General features: G+C 43.7%; 1 protein-coding gene across 2 annotated transcripts in view; it reads left to right on the top strand.

Annotated features, from left to right (window-relative positions):
* The window catches only part of LOC311114088 (ninjurin-2-like), an 18,079-nt gene extending 949 nt beyond the window's left edge, over positions 1-17,130 (top strand). The window contains exons 1-4 of one of the 2 annotated variants that reach the window (XM_084189369.1): positions 3,428-3,454; positions 12,927-13,060; positions 13,227-13,306; positions 15,652-17,130. In XM_084189369.1, coding sequence (XP_084045495.1) covers positions 3,443-3,454; positions 12,927-13,060; positions 13,227-13,306; positions 15,652-15,800 — 375 coding nt within the window. In that variant the 5' untranslated portion in view covers positions 3,428-3,442 and the 3' untranslated portion in view covers positions 15,801-17,130. Of the gene's footprint in view, positions 1-3,427; positions 3,455-12,926; positions 13,061-13,226; positions 13,307-15,651 lie in introns of those variants that run through there. The other variant, XM_084189370.1, reaches the window with a different exon arrangement.
* The last annotated feature ends 1,394 nt before the right edge of the window (positions 17,131-18,524 follow it).

Raw genomic sequence — 18,524 nt, 5'->3', positions numbered from 1 at the left:
TCACTTTCCTCTCTCCATTGGCCAAGACACCCAACAATCAGGGATATGATTGGCTGAGAACCCTAGGGTGTGGGGTGAAATATAACCCTTGGAAATTCTATTTATGTTTGTATCTGTCGTTGGCATGGTAACATTGATAGTTATACTATGTGTTGCATGACATGTTCTTTCTGAATACTTACATATGTAGGATCTGAATTTGACCAGTTTCTCACAGCAGGAAAATAATCCTGCAGCAACAGGAAATGTAAATTGTGTGGATTATAATTAATGGACATTTTTGTAGGGGTTGGTAAGTTTTTTGTAAGGATAAATCAAGTCTGAAATTTGAAAGTGGAAATTACAAACTTTAGAATCCTTTGTAAACCTTGAATACAATACATTTGTGTATTTCCTGCTTAGCAGGACATTTCCTGCAACAACAGGGTGATCAAATTAAGATCCTGCATCTGTAGCAGTAAATCCTGTCATGTCAGGCAGATATGGTGATTTGATGAAGCTGTCACACATACCGTAGAGGTCTAAATGTGTTCAGAGGTACAGTATTTGTCAGCATGGCACATGTCATGCATGAAACTTGTTTCTTCATGAAACATGGAGAAGCTTTTGAACACTGGCAAAGTATAATTTCCCCAGTGATAGTGATAGATAATTCATGTTTGAAACATAAAGTATAGTTTGTCCAGTGATAGTTCATGTTCTTATAGTAGTTTATGAGGACTGTTTTTGATCATATGTCCTGACCAGGAAACACTCTGGGACTATATCCTACTATTACACTCTTAGATAAAAGTTTTCCAAAAGGGTTTTTCGGCTGTCCCCATAGGAGAGCCCTTTTTGGTTCCAGGTAGAACCATTTTTGGTTCCAGGTAGAACCCTTTTGTGTTCCATGTAGAACCCTGTGTGGTACCCCTATGGGGCCAGCCAAAGAACACTTTTAGGTTCTAGATAGCACCTAGTGTAGGGCCTATAATGGTCAGGTCTCTTGGTCAGGTCACTTGGTCAGGTCACTTGCCAGGTCACTTGAATCTATAGCTGTTATCAGTGGTGTAAAGTACTTAAGTAAAAATACTTTAAAGTACTACTTTTTTAGGGTATCTGTACTTTACTATTTATATTTTTTATTACTTTTACTTTTACTTCACTACATTCCTAAAGAAAATAATGTACTTTTTACTCCATACATTTTCCCTGACACCCAAAAGTAGTCGTTACATTTTGAATGCTTAGCAGGACAGGAAGATTCATGCACTTATCAAGAGAACATCCCTGGTCATCCCTACTGCCTCTAATCTGGCGGACTCACTAAACACACATGCTTCGTTTGTAAATTATGTCAGTGTTGGAGCGTGCCCCTGGTTATCCGTAAATTTAAAGAAAATACAAGAAAATGGTACCGTCTGGTTTGCTTAATATAAGGAATTTGAAATGATTTAGACTTTTACTTTTGATACATTTACATTTACATTTACATCATTTAGCAGACGCTCTTATCCAGAATGACTTAAATATACTTAAGTATATTTTAGCAATTACATTTACTTTTGATACTTAAGTATATTTATACCCAAATACTTTGACTTACTCAAGTAGTATTTTACTGGGTGACTTTCACTTTTACTTGAGTCATTTTCTATTAAGGTATCTTTACTTTTACTCAAGTATAACAATTGGGTACTTTTTCCACCACTGGCTGTTATTTAAGCCTGACTCAGTCCTGTCCTGGAAGGGCGGTAGGAGGTTAGTTGCCTAGAGACATGACTGTAACCTCTTATGGTGTCTGAATCCATTGGAGTCTACAGCCATATCTCAGAGTAAAGGAGGTGAGGGGTGGAGGTGGTAGAGTAGAGTAGGGCACTCCATCACACTGTGATAAGAGCCTCTAGTGTACTAAAATAGCATTGAACGAGAGCATTGAAGTTCTCAACGGGATAGGGGTGCCGGGTAGTGTTGGGTAGTGTTGGGTAGTGTTGGGTAGTGTTGGGTAGTATTGGGTAGTGTTGGGTAGTGTTGGGTAGTGTTGGGTAGTGTTGGGTAGTGTTGGGTAGTGTTGGGTGGGTGGAGCCTCTACTGGAGAGGCGTAAGGTGCTGAGGGACATTAGTCACATTGTTCTCTTCTCTTAACTCCTCCCCCCATCCATCAAAGGAGAGACGCACAAGTGACCAGTTCACACATTCCCTCCAGCCTGTTCACTGGCTAACTAATTACAGTTTCAGAAGACAATTAGCTAGTCTTCTGTTGGTTACAGATTTGGGGTCAATTGCCAATAACTCAGTTCAATCAATGAATTTGAAAATGACTGCTGACTGACATTTGTCACATTTGTAAAAATGTTTTGTTCCCTTAAAGCTAGAATTCTTAGTTGCTACATCCATTTCTGGACTTATAAATTAATGATATATACCTATTGAACATAACTTATAAAGTAATGATGTATACCCATTGAACATAACTTATACACAAGCATTTAGCTAAATATGTGTATGTGACCAATAAAATGTGATTTGATTTGATGACATTCCTCATGAGCTTAGGTCAATTGTTGCACCCCATCAGATCTCAAAAATATACATTTGTTTTACTCCAATGTTTGTGAACATCGTACATGTAAACAAACACTGTATAGCCTCAAAACATGATTAAAATTATACATTTGATATCATGGATGGTCAGTCCTTGCACCTATAGCTCTGTCTTTAATTTGAGAGTGGTTACATTTCTCCAGCCCCATCCGTTAGCTTTTTAGCTAAACATGGGCGGGGAGAATGCTTTGCTATTGTTCCAATTAAGGATTCTAGCTTTAACCTCCCCTCACCCCTCAAAGTAAAACCACACAAGTTCCCTCCAGGCCCCCGCCTGTTTACTCATGTCAGACTATCTAATTACAGTTTCAGAAGAACAATTTGCTAGTCTTTTGTTAGTTACATAGTATAAGGTAGGGGTCAATTAACTCAGTTCAGTCATAAGGTAGGGGTCAATTAACTCAGTTCAGTCATAAGTTAGGGGTCAATTAACTCAGTTCAGTCAATCCTTGAATTGGAAAACAGAAGTAAAACAGAAGAAAGCAAGACAAAACTGAGGGGAGAATGTGAGTGAGTCATTACTGTCATTTGAGTGGGCCACTCCGGCCCACTCCTAGCCTGTTCCCATTCGCTATTGGCCAGGGGAGCAGCCAATTAACAGTAAGGGGAGATGTTTTACTTCCTGTGGGCTGGTATAGGGCCCCCTTTGAGGGATATTCCTGACCTCTCCCGTGGTGTTTATTTTAAAAGAGAGAAATAATCCTGCTTGTTAACTAAAACAGCACCGCAGTGTGTGTGGTATAACTCGACCTGAGCCTGTGTGTGTGTGTGTGTGTGTGTGTGTGTGGTTACTAGACGTGAGCCTGGTGCAGGGAAAGACAGGGCTACAGACTTTCACCAAAACAACAGTCCTATATATATGTATCCACAGGTACATATAAATACATACATTAAATAACGTCTGGGCTTTCAGGGTTTATTGTTATTGAGAGGGAGGGAGGGAGGGAGGGAGGGAGGGAGGGAGGGAGGGAGGAAGGAAGGAAGGGGGGAGGGTGGGTGGGATAAAGAGAGAGAGAGGAAGAGGGAGAGAGAGAGAGAGAGAGAGAGAGAGCGAGAGACAGACAGACAGACTGTCTCTGTCTGTCAGAGAGAGAGAGAGAGAGAGAGAGAGAGAGAGAGAGAGAGAGAGAGAGAGAGAGAGAGAGAGAGAGAGAGAGAGAGAGAGAGAGAGAGAGAGAGAGAGAGAGCAAGTAAGAAACAAGTTAGCAAGAAAGAGAGAGAGCAAAAACTGGAGAAAACGAGGGAGCGAAAAAGAGATATGAGTGTATATTCTGGCAGCTCTCCCTGTAAGTAATGTAAAGAGATATGAGTGTATATTCTGGCAGCTCTCCCTGTAAGTAATGTAAAGAGATATGAGTGTATATTCTGGCAGCTCTCCCTGTAAGTATTGTAAAGAGATATGAGTGTATATTCTGGCAGCTCTCCCTGTAAGTAATGTAAAGAGATATGAGTGTATATTCTGGCAGCTCTCCCTGTAAGTAATGTAAAGAGATATGAGTGTATATTCTGGCAGCTCTCCCTGTAAGTAATGTAAGTAAGGGCTGACTGTAGCAGTCTCCGAGGAGAGGACATGTGAACCAGTCGCAGTATACAGTATATACATTCCTCCTCTCCTATACGCCCTCCCTCCCTCAGCACGTGGTGGGACATGAGATCAGTGTTATGAAAGACATAGAGTTCTAGGAACGCAGATATCAGTTCCAAGAGATCAGGGAAGGACATAGGAGGAACACCAACCGAGCAGTGCAGTAAAGCACAATCCTACGCCAATTTTATATTACCCGTGACTGTATATTGGTCAGGTCGTTATTGTAAAAGAGAGAAAAAGTAATCTGAAAGTTTCAAGTTTCAACGTTTATTCGCCAGGTACACAGGACGCAACAGGTGTAAAACAGTACAGTGAAATTCTTACCTTGAGAGCTCTTTCCCAACAACGCAGTGATAATAATAACAGAGAATACATGTTTTAAAACAAGTTGTACGATACAGGTTGAAGAAGCATGAGAGTAACACCAAGATGTTGTCTGTATCAAGTTGGGTTCACAGATCATAGGGTCTTACAGGAGGCATGTATAGGTTTAACGAGGGCCTGAAATGGCCACTTTCATCATCATTTTCTCAAAAATGTTTTGTGATACAAATGTAAAAAGCATGTCAAACATCCTTCCTCCCAATGAAGTTTATATGTGAGAATTGCCAGAACAATTTGAGATACCAAAAATATTTCTCACCTACTCTGGCGTGGAATCGCCCACAAAGGAGTTGCTGACAGAGAGATGACAGTGTTATGACAGACTTACAGTTTGAGGAATACGTACATCATTTCCAAGAGATCAGGGAAGGGACTAAGATCATAGCAGGAATAGCAACAGTACAAAGCAGTACACCATTTAAAAACACAGCTCAAACTATAACAACAACAACAACCCCCCTCTTAAGAGGGAAATTTTATTACTATGATTGTTTACTTACAACTTTCCCCTTTTCTCCTCAGTAGAAGAGGGGGTACCATTTGAGAGAAAGGGGTTCCAGTTCGAGGAATATGTACGTAATTTCCAAGAAACCAAGGAGAGAAGAGAACATAGTAAAAACACCAACAATTTAGCACTGTGCAGTACCCAGACCCTCCCCTTAGTAGGACAACTTTATCACTGGACAGTACCCAGACCTTCCCCTTAGCAGGACACCTTTATCACTGTACAATGTAGCACCCCCCCAAACCTTCCCCTTAGCAGGACACCTTTATTACTGTACAATGTCGCACCCCCCAAACATTCCCCTTAGCAGGACACCTTTATTACTGTACAATGTAGCACCCCCCAAACCCTCCCCTTAGCAGGACACCTTTATTACTGTACAATGTAGCACCCCCCAAACCTTCCCCTTAGCAGGACACCTTTATTACTGTACAATGTAGCACCCCCCAAACATTCCCCTTAGCAGGACACCTTTATTACTGTACAATGTAGCACCCCCCAAACCTTCCCCTTAGCAGGACACCTTTATTACTGTACAATGTAGCACCCCCCAAACCTTCCCCTTAGCAGGACACCTTTATTACTGTACAATGTAGCACCCCCCAAACCTTCCCCTTAGCAGGACACCTTTATTACTGTACAATGTAGCACCCCCCAAACCTTCCCCTTAGCAGGACACCTTTATTACTGTACAATGTAGCACCCCCCAAACCTTCCCCTTAGCAGGACACCTTTATTACTGTACAATGTAGCATCCCCCAAACCTTCCCCTTAGCAGGACACCTTTATTACTGTACAATGTAGCACCCCCCACACCCTCCCCTTAGCAGGACACCTTTATTACTGTACAATGTAGCACCCCCCAAACCTTCCCCTTAGCAGGACACCTTTATTACTGTACAATGTAGCACCCCCCAAACCTTCCCCTTAGCAGGACACCTTTATTACTGTACAATGTAGCACCCCCCAAACCCTCCCCTTAGCAGGACACCTTTATTACTGTACAATGTAGCACCCCCCAAACCTTCCCCTTAGCAGGACACCTTTATTACTGTACAATGTAGCACCCCCCAAACCTTCCCCTTAGCAGGACACCTTTATTACTGTACAATGTCGCACCCCCCCAAACCCTCCCCTTAGCAGGACACCTTTATTACTGTACAATGTAGCACCCCCCAAACATTCCCCTTAGCAGGACACCTTTATTACTGTACAATGTAGCACCCCCCCAAACCTTCCCCTTAGCAGGACACCTTTATTACTGTACAATGTAGCACCCCCCAAACCCTCCCCTTAGCAGGACACCTTTATTACTGTACAATGTAGCACCCCCCAAACCCTCCCCTTAGCAGGACACCTTTATTACTGTACAATGTAGCACCCCCCAAACCCTCCCCTTAGCAGGACACCTTTATTACTGTACAATGTAGCACCCCCCAAACCTTCCCCTTAGCAGGACACCTTTATTACTGTACAATGTAGCACCCCCCAAACCTTCCCCTTAGCAGGACACCTTTATTACTGTACAATGTAGCACCCCCCCAAACCTTCCCCTTAGCAGGACACCTTTATTACTGTACAATGTAGCACCCCCCCAAACCCTCCCCTTAGCAGGACACCTTTATTACTGTACAATGTAGCACCCCCCAAACCCTCCCCTTAGCAGGACACCTTTATTACTGTACAATGTAGCACCCCCCAAACCCTCCCCTTAGCAGGACACCTTTATTACTGTACAATGTAGCACCTCCAAACCCTCCCCTTAGCAGGACACCTTTATTACTGTACAATGTAGCACCCCCCAAACCCTCCCCTTAGCAGGACACCTTTATTACTGTACAATGTAGCACCCCCCAAACCTTCCCCTTAGCAGGACACCTTTATTACTGTACAATGTAGCACCCCCCAAACCTTCCCCTTAGCAGGACACCTTTATTACTGTACAATGTAGCACCCCCCAAACCTTCCCCTTAGCAGGACACCTTTATTACTGTACAATGTAGCACCCCCCAAATCCTCCCCTTAGCAGGACACCTTTATTACTGTACAATGTAGCACCTCCAAACCTTCCCCTTAGCAGGACACCTTTATTACTGTACAATGTAGCACCCCCCAAACCCTCCCCTTAGCAGGACACCTGTATTACTGTACAATGTAGCACCCCCCAAACCTTCCCCTTAGCAGGACACCTTTATTACTGTACAATGTAGCACCCCCCAAACCTTCCCCTTAGCAGGACACCTTTATTACTGTACAATGTAGCACCCCCCAAACCCTCCCCTTAGCAGGACACCTTTATTACTGTACAATGTAGCACCCCCCAAACCCTCTCCTTAGCAGGACACCTTTATTACTGTACAATGTAGCACCCCCCAAACCTTCCCCTTAGCAGGACACCTTTATTACTGTACAATGTAGCACCCCCCAAACCCTCCCCTTAGCAGGACACCTGTATTACTGTACAATGTAGCACCCCCCAAACCTTCCCCTTAGCAGGACACCTTTATTACTGTACAATGTAGCACCTCCCCAAACCTTCCCCTTAGCAGGACATCTTTATTACTGTACAATGTAGCACCTCCAAACCTTCCCCTTAGCAGGACACCTTTATTACTGTACAATGTAGCACCCCCCAAACCCTCCCCTTAGCAGGACACCTTTATTACTGTACAATGTAGCACCCCCCAAACCTTCCCCTTAGCAGGACACCTTTATTACTGTACAATGTAGCACCCCCCAAACCTTCCCCTTAGCAGGACACCTTTATTACTGTACAATGTAGCACCCCCCAAACCTTCCCCTTAGCAGGACACCTTTATTACTGTACAATGTAGCACCCCCCAAACCCTCCCCTTAGCAGGACACCTTTATTACTGTACAATGTAGCACCCCCCAAACCTTCCCCTTAGCAGGACACCTTTATTACTGTACAATGTAGCACCCCCCAAACCTTCCCCTTAGCAGGACACCTTTATTACTGTACAATGTAGCACCCCCCAAACATTCCCCTTAGCAGGACACCTTTATTACTGTACAATGTAGCACCCCCCAAACCTTCCCCTTAGCAGGACACCTTTATTACTGTACAATGTAGCACCCCCCAAACCTTCCCCTTAGCAGGACACCTTTATTACTGTACAATGTAGCACCCCCCAAACCCTCTCCTTAGCAGGACACCTTTATTACTGTACAATGTAGCACCCCCCAAACCTTCCCCTTAGCAGGACATCTTTATTACTAGCTACAACTATCTACTATGACTAGCTATATACACTACATATTTTGACATCTCTCTTCAGTACGGCTGTACACCATTTGAAAGTGTGGATCTGAAGAGAAATACACAGGAGTTCAGGTGTGAGTAGAAGCTATATACAATAGAAATATAAAATAACTTACCTTTTGTAGTGAGGGAACCTCTTTTTTTGCAGGTAAAGGCAGTGGAAACTATCCCTTAAATGAATATGAGCTAGCTAAACAGAACAAACAGGTCTGGAATCAGGCAACACAACCTGTAACCATCAGTATAATTTCCTGGTGGAGATGTTTATTGTGATATCCTTGTTATGAGGGGAACAACAGTATCCTGATGGGTTAGAGGATATCTTTGTTTGCATGCTTCTCTTCTTGTTGCTAGATATGTCATAACAACTACAGCTGATCCTCTCCACACCGCTCTCGTTGCTCAACATAGCGGAAACACACACACGTGCACGAGCGCATGCAGGAACGGGGCGTGCAAGACGCGTGCACACACACACACACACACACGCACATGCACATGCACACGCACACACACACTTTACTTCTCAAACAGAAAAGTTGGCTCCATGCTGTCTGAGTAAATGGAAATGGCCCATTAACTTAGATATGAAAGCAATTTACAATGAAAATCTATAAAACAATTGTTTCAACAACCGAATAATTACACATTACAATTTCAAATCATCATTCGTCATAAATCAAATCTCCAGTCATGGTCAGTGCTGTCCTCTATTGGTCATTTACTGCTATTACAAGTAAAGCTGTCTTTTAGAAAAACACTCAGCATCGCAGTTTGTTTGTTCATATGTTGATAACTACACCTATATTCCCTCTCCTTCTCTGTACTTCTCCTCTATAGCAACATTAGTGGATTAGGTTACATGCTTGGTCTCTCCTCCCATACAGTGAGGGAAAGAAGTATTTCATCCCCTGCTGATTTTGTACGTTTGCCCACTGACAAAGACATGATCAGTCTATCATTTTAATGGTAGGTTTATTTGAACAGTGAGAGACAGAATAACAACAAAAAAATCCAGAAAAACGCATGTCAAAAATGTTATAAATTGATTTGCATTTTAATGAGGGAAATAAGTATTTTACCCCCTCTCAATCAGAAAGATTTCTGGCCCCCAGGTGTCTTTTATACAGGTAACGAGCTGAGATTAGGAGCACACTCTTAAAGGGAGTGCTCTTAATCTCAGCTTGTTACCTGTATAAAAGACACCTGTCCACAGAAGCAATCAATCAATCAGATTCCAAACTCTCCACCATGGCCAAGACCAAAGAGCTCTCTAAGGATGTCAGCGACAAGATTGTAGACCTACACAAGGCTGGAATGGGCTACAAGACCATCGCCAAGCAGCTTGGTGAGAAGGTGACAACAGTTGGTGCGATTATTCGCAAATGGAAGAAACACAAAATAACTGTCAATCTCCCTCGGCCTGGGGCTCCATGCAAGATCTCACCTCGTGGAGTTGCAATGATCATGAGAATGGTGAGGAATCAGCCCAAAACTACATGGGAGGATCTTGTCAATGATCTCAAGGCAGCTGGGACCATAGTCACCAAGAAAACAATTGGTAACACACTACGCCGTGAAGGACTGAAATCCTGCAGCGCCCGCAAGGTCCCCCTGCTCAAGAAAGCACATATACAGGGCCGTCTGAAGTTTGCCAATGAACATCTGAATGATTCAGAGGAGAACTGGGTGAAAGTGTTGTGGTCAGATGAGACCAAAATCGAGCTCTTTGGCATCAACTCAACTCGCCATGTTCGGAGGAGGAGGAATGCTGCCTATGACCCCAAGAACACCATCCCCACCGTCAAACATGGAGGTGGAAACATTATGCTTTGGGGGTGTTTTTCTGCTAAGGGGACAGGACAACTTCACAGCATCAAAGGGACGATGGACGGGGCCATGTACCGTCAAATCTTGGATGAGAACCTCCTTCCCTCAGCCAGGGCATTGAAAATGGGTCGTGGATGGGTATTCCAGCACGACAATGACCCAAAACACACGGCCAAGGCAACAAAGGACTGGCTCAAGAAGAAGCACATTAAGGTCCTGGAGTGGCCTAGCCAGTCTCCAGACCTTAATCCCATAGAAAATCTGTGGAGGGAGCTGAAGGTTCGAGTTGCCAAACGTCAGGCTCGAAACCTTAATGACTTGGAGAAGATCTGCAAAGACGAGTGGAACAAAATCCCTCCTGGGATGTGTGCAAACCTGGTGGCCAACTACAAGAAACGTCTGACCTCTGTGATTGCCAACAAGGGTTTTGCCACCAAGTACTAAGTCATGTTTTGCAGAGGGGTCAAATACTTATTTCCCTCATTAAAATGCAAATCAATGTATAACATTTTTGACATGCGTTTTTCTGGATTTTGTTGTTGTTATTCTGTCTCTCACTGTTCAAATAAACCTACCATTAAAATTATAGACTGATCATGTCTTTGTCAGTGGGCAAACGTACAAAATCAGCAGGGGATCAAATACTTTTTTCCCTCACTGTATGTCATGCTAACACACTACTGAAACAGCTGCTTTGTGGAAGCTAGGGGGCTGCTGTACACACACACACTCACACACACACACACACACACCCTGTGTGGGTGAACTAGACCCAATGGGGTATAGTGCTGGTCTGGTGGAGTCTGATGGTCTACTGGTCTGGTGGAGTCTGATGGTCTACTGGTCTGGTCTATTGGTCTGGTCTGGTGGAGTCTGATGGTCTACTGGTCTGGTGGAGTCTGATGGTCTACTGGTCTGGTCTATTGGTCTGGTCTGGTGGAGTCTGATGGTCTACTGGTCTGGTCTATTGGTCTGGTCTGGTGGAGTCTGATGGTCTACTGGTCTGGTGGAGTCTGATGGTCTACTGGTCTGGTGGAGTCTGATGGTCTACTGGTCTGGTCTATTGGTCTGGTCTGGTGGAGTCTGATGGTCTACTGGTCTGGTGGAGTCTGATGGTCTACTGGTCTGGTCTATTGGTCTGGTCTGGTGGAGTCTGATGGTCTACTGGTCTGGTCTATTGGTCTGGTCTGGTGGAGTCTGATGGTCTACTGGTCTGGTCTATTGGTCTGGTCTGGTGGAGTCTGATGGTCTACTGGTCTGGTCTACTGGTCTGGTCTGGTGGAGTCTGATGGTCTACTGGTCTGGTCTATTGGTCTGGTCTGGTGGAGTCTGATGGTCTACTGGTCTGGTCTACTGGTCTGGTCTGGTGGAGTCTGATGGTCTACTGGTCTGGTCTACTGGTCTGGTCTGGTGGAGTCTGATGGTCTACTGGTCTGGTGGAGTCTGATGGTCTACTGGTCTGGTCTATTGGTCTGGTCTGGTGGAGTCTGATGGTCTACTGGTCTGGTCTACTGGTCTGGTGGTCTACTGGTCTGGTCTACTGGTCTGGTCTGGTCTGGTTGAGTCTGATGGTCTACTGGTCTGGTCTACTGGTCTGGTCTGTTCTGATGGTCTACTGGTCTGGTCTACTGGTCTGGTCTGTTCTGATGGTCTACTGGTCTGGTCTACTGGTCTGGTCTGTTCTGATGGTCTACTGGTCTGGTGGAGTCTGATGGTCTACTGGTCTGTCTGCTGCAGCTGGGATCAGGTTTCAACCATCTGATCTCCCCTGAGCCACAGAGCAAACACACCCACACACAGCATGTACACCATGATGTACACACTCTAACACACACCCACACACAGCATGTACACCATGATGTACACACTCTAACACACACCCACACACAGCATGTACACCATGATGTACACACTCTAACACACACACACAGCATGTACACCATGATGTACACACTCTAACACACACAGAGCCTTCAGAAAGGATTCATACCCCTTGACTTATTCCACATTTTGTTGCGTTACAGCCTGAATTCAACATTTTTTCACCCATCTGCACACAATACCCCATAATGACAAAGTGAAAATATGTTTTTAGAAATGTTTGCAAAGTTATTGAAAATATCTCATTTACATAAGTATTCACACCCCTGAATCATCTTTGGCAGCGATTACAGCTGTGAGTCTTTCTGGGTAAGTCTCTAAGAGCTTTCCACACCTGGATTGTGTTACAGTGTAGTCCCCTCCCCTCACCACTGTTTCCAAAGTTTTATTGTATTTGCTGCCATCTACTGTTCAAAGGGGAGAGACAACTAATGGGTAGAGGATTTTACTCACCCCTCCCTCCCTCCCTCCCTCCCTCCCTCCCTCCCTCCCTCCCTCCCTCCCTCCCTCCCTCCTTCCCTCCCTCCCTCCCTCCCTCCTTCCCTCCCTCCCTCCCTCCCTCCCTCCCTCCCTCCCTCCCTCCCTCCCTCCCTCCCTCCCTCCCTCCCTCCCTCCCTCCCTCCCTCCCTCCCTCCCTCCCTCCCTCAGGGTGGTGACTCTAGCCTCAACCTGAACCACTATGCCACTAAGAATACCGTAGCAGAGAGAATATTAGACGTGTCCTTACTCATGTCTAATACTCGTGTCTAATACTCATGTCTAATACTCATGGCTAATACTCATGTCTAATACTCGTGTCTAATACTCATGGCTAATACTCATGGCTAATACTCATGGCTAATACTCTCTCTTTCTCTCTCGCTCTCTCTCAGGGTGGTAACACTAGTCTGAATCTGAACCATTATGCCACTAAGAAGACGGTAGCAGAGAGCATGTTAGACGTGGCCCTGCTGATGGCCAACGCTGCCCAGCTGAAGGCCGTCCTGGAGCAGGGGCCAGACTTCAGGTATTTTGATTACATTTTATTTTATTTGACAATTTAAAACACAACTGGATACTTGTGTGTAAAATAATTGTAAAAATAAAGTTTCCCGACTTACTGTATTTCCATTGTAGTCGTCTGGCTTTGGCCACCAGGCAGGATAAGTCTAAGAGATCATCCATCATTACAGGTACTACATCACCGTCCTGGTCCTCATCGGGTCTTCACTGCTCTTCCAGGTGCTGGCCGGGATACTGTTTGTCGCCATGGGTGAGTCTGGAATTGTAAAGTCAAGTCAAGTGTCATTATAGTAAAAAAGCTGGACTGTAAGTTGTCCATGCGAGGGGCAACAAAAGCACACAGTCCATTTCACCATTTCAAACAAAGTGTGTTGTAAACTGTTTATTACTGACCTATAAACAATAATCTCAGTCTCTAAAGCGCTTATAAACCCTTTATAGCATCAGTGGCGTGTATCCATGGATGCCAAGGGAAGACAGGCTTCCCCAAATAGTTGACCAATCTTACCAGAGAAATCATCAGAGCGAGGGAAACAGCGCCCCTCTGTCTCAGTATGTGTAGCCCATGTATCTGATGCTGTCTGGAACAAAAGAGTATAACATGTTGCCGCGGTAGCATTTGATTGATTGATGCCAGCAAGCATTTGGCCTCCCTTGATAAAACAAGTATAAAATAATTAGCCAATCAGCGTTGAGCTGAGCTCAACTGTGGGTTGTCCTGGCGCAGCAAAATGCCCCCCCCCCCCCCCCCCCAAGGGAGGCCAGTTTGGATTTGGCTTCACATCAATCAAATCACATCCTATGCAAAACGTCATCATTGTCAGAAAAACTTGTCTGTTTCTGGTCTGCTGGTGTTGATGTCCTGCAGTAGCTAGCTTGCTAAATAGGCCCTTTCCTAAGCCATGGATGGAGATGGGGATTTTGACTTAATTCTCTGTACAGGCCAATGATTATGATGGCGATTACGATCTAACCATACATTCCTATATTGTGCCACTGGCCTGAGACATTTGAAGTTCAATATGTAGCCTAGATGTAAGGCTCACGTTAACTAGCTAGCTAGCTAACTTAGCTGGTTCATTGTTGCCCATGCGAGGAAGTTATGCTAGCAAGCATTTTAGCTAGGTAGCTTATGAAAACTAAAACTAAAAGCGTACAGAGCCATAGACCGTTTTGCCAACATGAAAGAGAGGAGGATGGCATAGGCATTAAACTCGTCCACAAGTAGGGTGAGTCAAAAAATTTATAATTACTTGCATGCGCATGCAAGCGTACACACACACACACAAACACATATATACACACACACACACACACACTCACACAGAAATCAGTCCCATGGACAGCCACATGATATTTAGCAACATTGATTGGACTGAATTGTTTTTGGTATCTTTAAGTTTGTTTTCAGTGTATTAAACTAAGCATATATTGTTATTGTTGATTTGAAATGAAATGCTGGTGGAATAGCGGAGGCAGTTCTCCTGTTGTCTTTGGCTGACTTGCGGTAACTCCGTAGTTCTAAATCAGTTGTTTAGTAAACTGTCGAAAACATTAACTTGCTTGACCGTGCTGCAGGTCATATACAGTACAGTGCCTTGCAAAAGTATTTATCCCCCTTGGCGTTTTTCCTATTTTGTTGCATTACAACCTGTAAAATTTATTTTTATTTGGATTTCATGTAATGAACATACACAAAATAGTACAAATTGGTGAAGTGAAATGAAAACAATAACTTATTTCACCCTCCAGCAGGACAATGACCCTAAGCATACTGCTAAAGCAACACTCGAGTGGTTTAAGGGGAAATATTTAAATGTCTTAGAATGGCCTAGTCAAAGCCCAGACCTCAATCCAATTGAGAATCTGTGGTATGACTTAAAGATTGCTATACACCAGCGGAACCCATCCAACTTGAAGGAGCTGGAGCAGTTTTGCCTTGAAGAATGGGCAACAATCCCAGTGGCTAGATGTGCCAAGCTTATAGAGACATAGCCCAAGAGACTTGCAGCTGTAATTGCTGCAAAAGGTGGCTCTACAAGGTATTGACTTTGGGGGGATGAATAGTTACGCACGCTCAAGTTTTCTGTTTTATTTGTCTTATTTCTTTGTTTCACAATAAAAAACATTTTGCATCTTCAAAGTGGTAGACATGTTGTGTAAATCAAATGATACAAACCCCCCAAAAATCATTTTAATTCCAGGTTGTAAGGCAACAAAAGAGGAAAAATGCCAATGGGGGTGAATACTTTCGCAAGCCACTGTAACTGTTTGTTCCATGCAATATTTGCTTTGTGGACTTCACCTGACAGATGTTGCTCTCTGGTTTTGTGATGAAACAAACGTATGTGTAGTTGAATTTATTCCGCCACTGTGTGACTGTTGTTTTTTGGTTGTCACGGCCTTATTGTATATCACTGTGGAGTAGGAACTAATGGATTATAGAGCAAACAACGCAATTATCACAACATAGGTTGTAATATGGCTTTTTTACTGACTTTGCTTGGCTTCCTCATTAATATTACCCATGCACCACTACTGTATAGCATCAAGTCTCACCTCAGGGTCAACACTACTTGTCTCTGTGTGTTCCAGCTCGTAAGGACCTGAACAACGTAGCCAACCAGAGGAAGCTGGACATCATGAACAACGTGGCCACTGGCCTTGTCTTCATCACCACCATCATCAACATCTTCATCACCGCATTTGGAGTGCAGAAAACTGGCCTGTACCCCAAAACCTAGACAGAAGGCTTGCCTGTACCCCAAAACCTAGACAGAAGGCTTGCCTGTACCCCAAAACCTAGACAGAAGGCTTGCCTGTACCCCAAAACCTAGACAGAAGGCTTGACTGTACCCCAAAACCTAGACTGAAGACTGCCCTGTACCCCAAAACCTAGACTGAAGACTTGCCTGTACCCCAAAACCTAGACTGAAGACTGGACTGTACCCCAAAACCTAGACTGAAGACTTGCCTGTACTCCAAAACCTAGACTGAAGACTGCCCTTTACCCCAAAACCTAGACAGAAGGCTTGCCTGTACCCCAAAACCTATACGGTAGACTGGACTGTACCCCAACACCTAGACTGAAGACTTGCCTGTACCCCAAAACCTAGACAGAAGGCTTGCCTGTACCCCAAAACCTAGACAGAAGGCTTGACTGTACCCCAAAACCTAGACTGAAGACTGCCCTGTACCCCAAAACCTAGACTGAAGACTTGCCTGTACCCCAAAACCTAGACTGAAGACTGGACTGTACCCCAAAACCTAGACTGAAGACTTACCTGTACCCCAAAACCTAGACTGAAGACTGCCCTGTACCCCAAAACCTAGACAGAAGGCTTGCCTGTACCCCAAAACCTATATGGTAGACTGGACTGTACCCCAACACCTAGACTGAAGACTTGCCTGTACCCCAAAACCTAGACTGAAGACTGCCCTGTACCCCAAAACCTAGACTGAAGACTGCCCTGTACCACAAAACCTAGACTGAAGACTGCCCTGTACCCCAAAACCTAGACTGAAGACTGGCCTGTACCCCAAAACCTAGACTGAAGACTGCCCTGTACCCCAAAACCCAGAATGAAGACTGACCTGTAACCCAAAACCTAAACAGAAGACTGACCTGTACCCCAAAACCTAAACAGAAGACTGACCTGTAACCCAAAACCTAGAGTGATATACTTCAGAGATATATCTTTTAAAACACAGTTGAGAAACGACAATACAGGTGTACTATTGTTTTTTATTGTCACTTTTTAATCAGAAGAGATTTGTAAAAGGAAGATATTAATAATTGCATATGTCAAAAAGTAGATTAGTCTTATTCTAATGTGTAGAGCTCAGAAAAAGTTATTGGGCTACAGACTCTCTAGACAAACGGGTTGCCTCCCACAATTGACCGATGTTCCAGCATGTCCTGGGACTGGGATTTCCGAGAATGGCTACAGTTAAAGGGTATTCAAATAATATAAGGGGAAACAGTGACTACTAGTGGTCTTTATTTTACTAATAAAGAGCGATACTCAATGTATCCAAAGTGTATCTCTAATGCAATAAACTCCATACAACAACTGTGTCTTGGTCAAATGTTCTGTTATGTGAGTCCTTAGACATGTGATACTGAATAAAGGTGCTTATAAATGATAAGTAATAGGGTTAGGGAGTAAATGTTGACATGTACATCAGTTACATGTAATCTGATTACAAAAAAACTGTAACTGTAATCAGTTATGTTACCAGCAAAAACATTGTAATCAGATTACAGATACTTTTGAAAAAACGAGATGATTACTTCTTGGATTACTTAAAAATTTATATAGGATGTTTTGCAAAAAAATACATTATGACAGCTTTCTGTTTTCTCAATGACATTCAATTAAGCATTGAAAAAAAGGAGCAAGTTTAAAGGTCCAATGCAGCTGTTTTTATCTCAATATCAAATCATTTCTGACTAACAATTAAGTACCTTATTGTGTTTTCAATTAAAAAATGGTCAGGCAGGCCAAAACTCCATCCCACCAAAATAGGCTGAAATTTCAGGTGTTCTTTTCAAACAGCTCTTACACTAAAAGGGCATTATCATCATTTTCACTATTTCAAAGTATTATTCCAACCTCATAGTGTATAAACATATAAACATTAGGAACACTTGCTCTTTCCATGATATAGACTGACCAGGTGAATCCAGGTGAAAACGATGATCCCTTATCGATGTCACTTTTTAAATAATCTTCAATCAGTGTAGATGAAGGGGAGAAGACAGGTTAAAGAGGCATTTTTAAGCCTTGAGACATGGATTGTGTATATGTGCCATTCAGAGGGTGAATGGGCAAGACAAAAGATTGAAGTGCCTTTGAACGGGGTATGGTAGTAGGTGCCAGGCGCACCGGTTTGAGTGTGTCAAGAACTGCAATGCTGCTAGGTTTTTCACGCTCAACAGTTTCTCGTGTGCATCAAGAATGGTCCACCACTCAAAGGACATCCAGCCAACTTGACACAACTGTGGAAAGCATTGGAGCTAACATGGGCCAGCATCCTTGTGGAACGCTTTCGACACCTTGCAGAGTCCATGCCCCGACTAATTGAGGCTGTTCTGAGGGCAAAGCGGGGTGCAACTCAATATTAGGAAGGTGTTCCTAATGTTTTGTACACTCAGTGTATATAAAACACAGAAAAATCACGTTTTTGACTGTATGGGCCTTTAAGTTTATTCCACCTGAGCAAGTCTGACCACCAGTCAGAGACCACTATGATGACACACCAAATGATGACCACCAATCAGAGACCACTATGATGACACACCAAATGATGACCACCAATCAGAGACCACTATGATGACACACCAAATGCGTTTGATGGATGCTTTTTGTCTTCTTCTAATGCCTCTTAAGGGGACAGTAATCAAAATGTAACTGAAAGTAATCAGATTACATTACTGAGTTTGGGTAATCCAAAAGTTACGTTAC

The sequence above is a fragment of the Coregonus lavaretus genome (assembly GCF_964263955.1).
Source record: "Coregonus lavaretus genome assembly, contig: HAP1_SCAFFOLD_4830, whole genome shotgun sequence".
Lineage (NCBI taxonomy): Eukaryota > Metazoa > Chordata > Actinopteri > Salmoniformes > Salmonidae > Coregonus > Coregonus lavaretus.
This window is presented reverse-complemented; position numbering and strand designations above follow the sequence as displayed.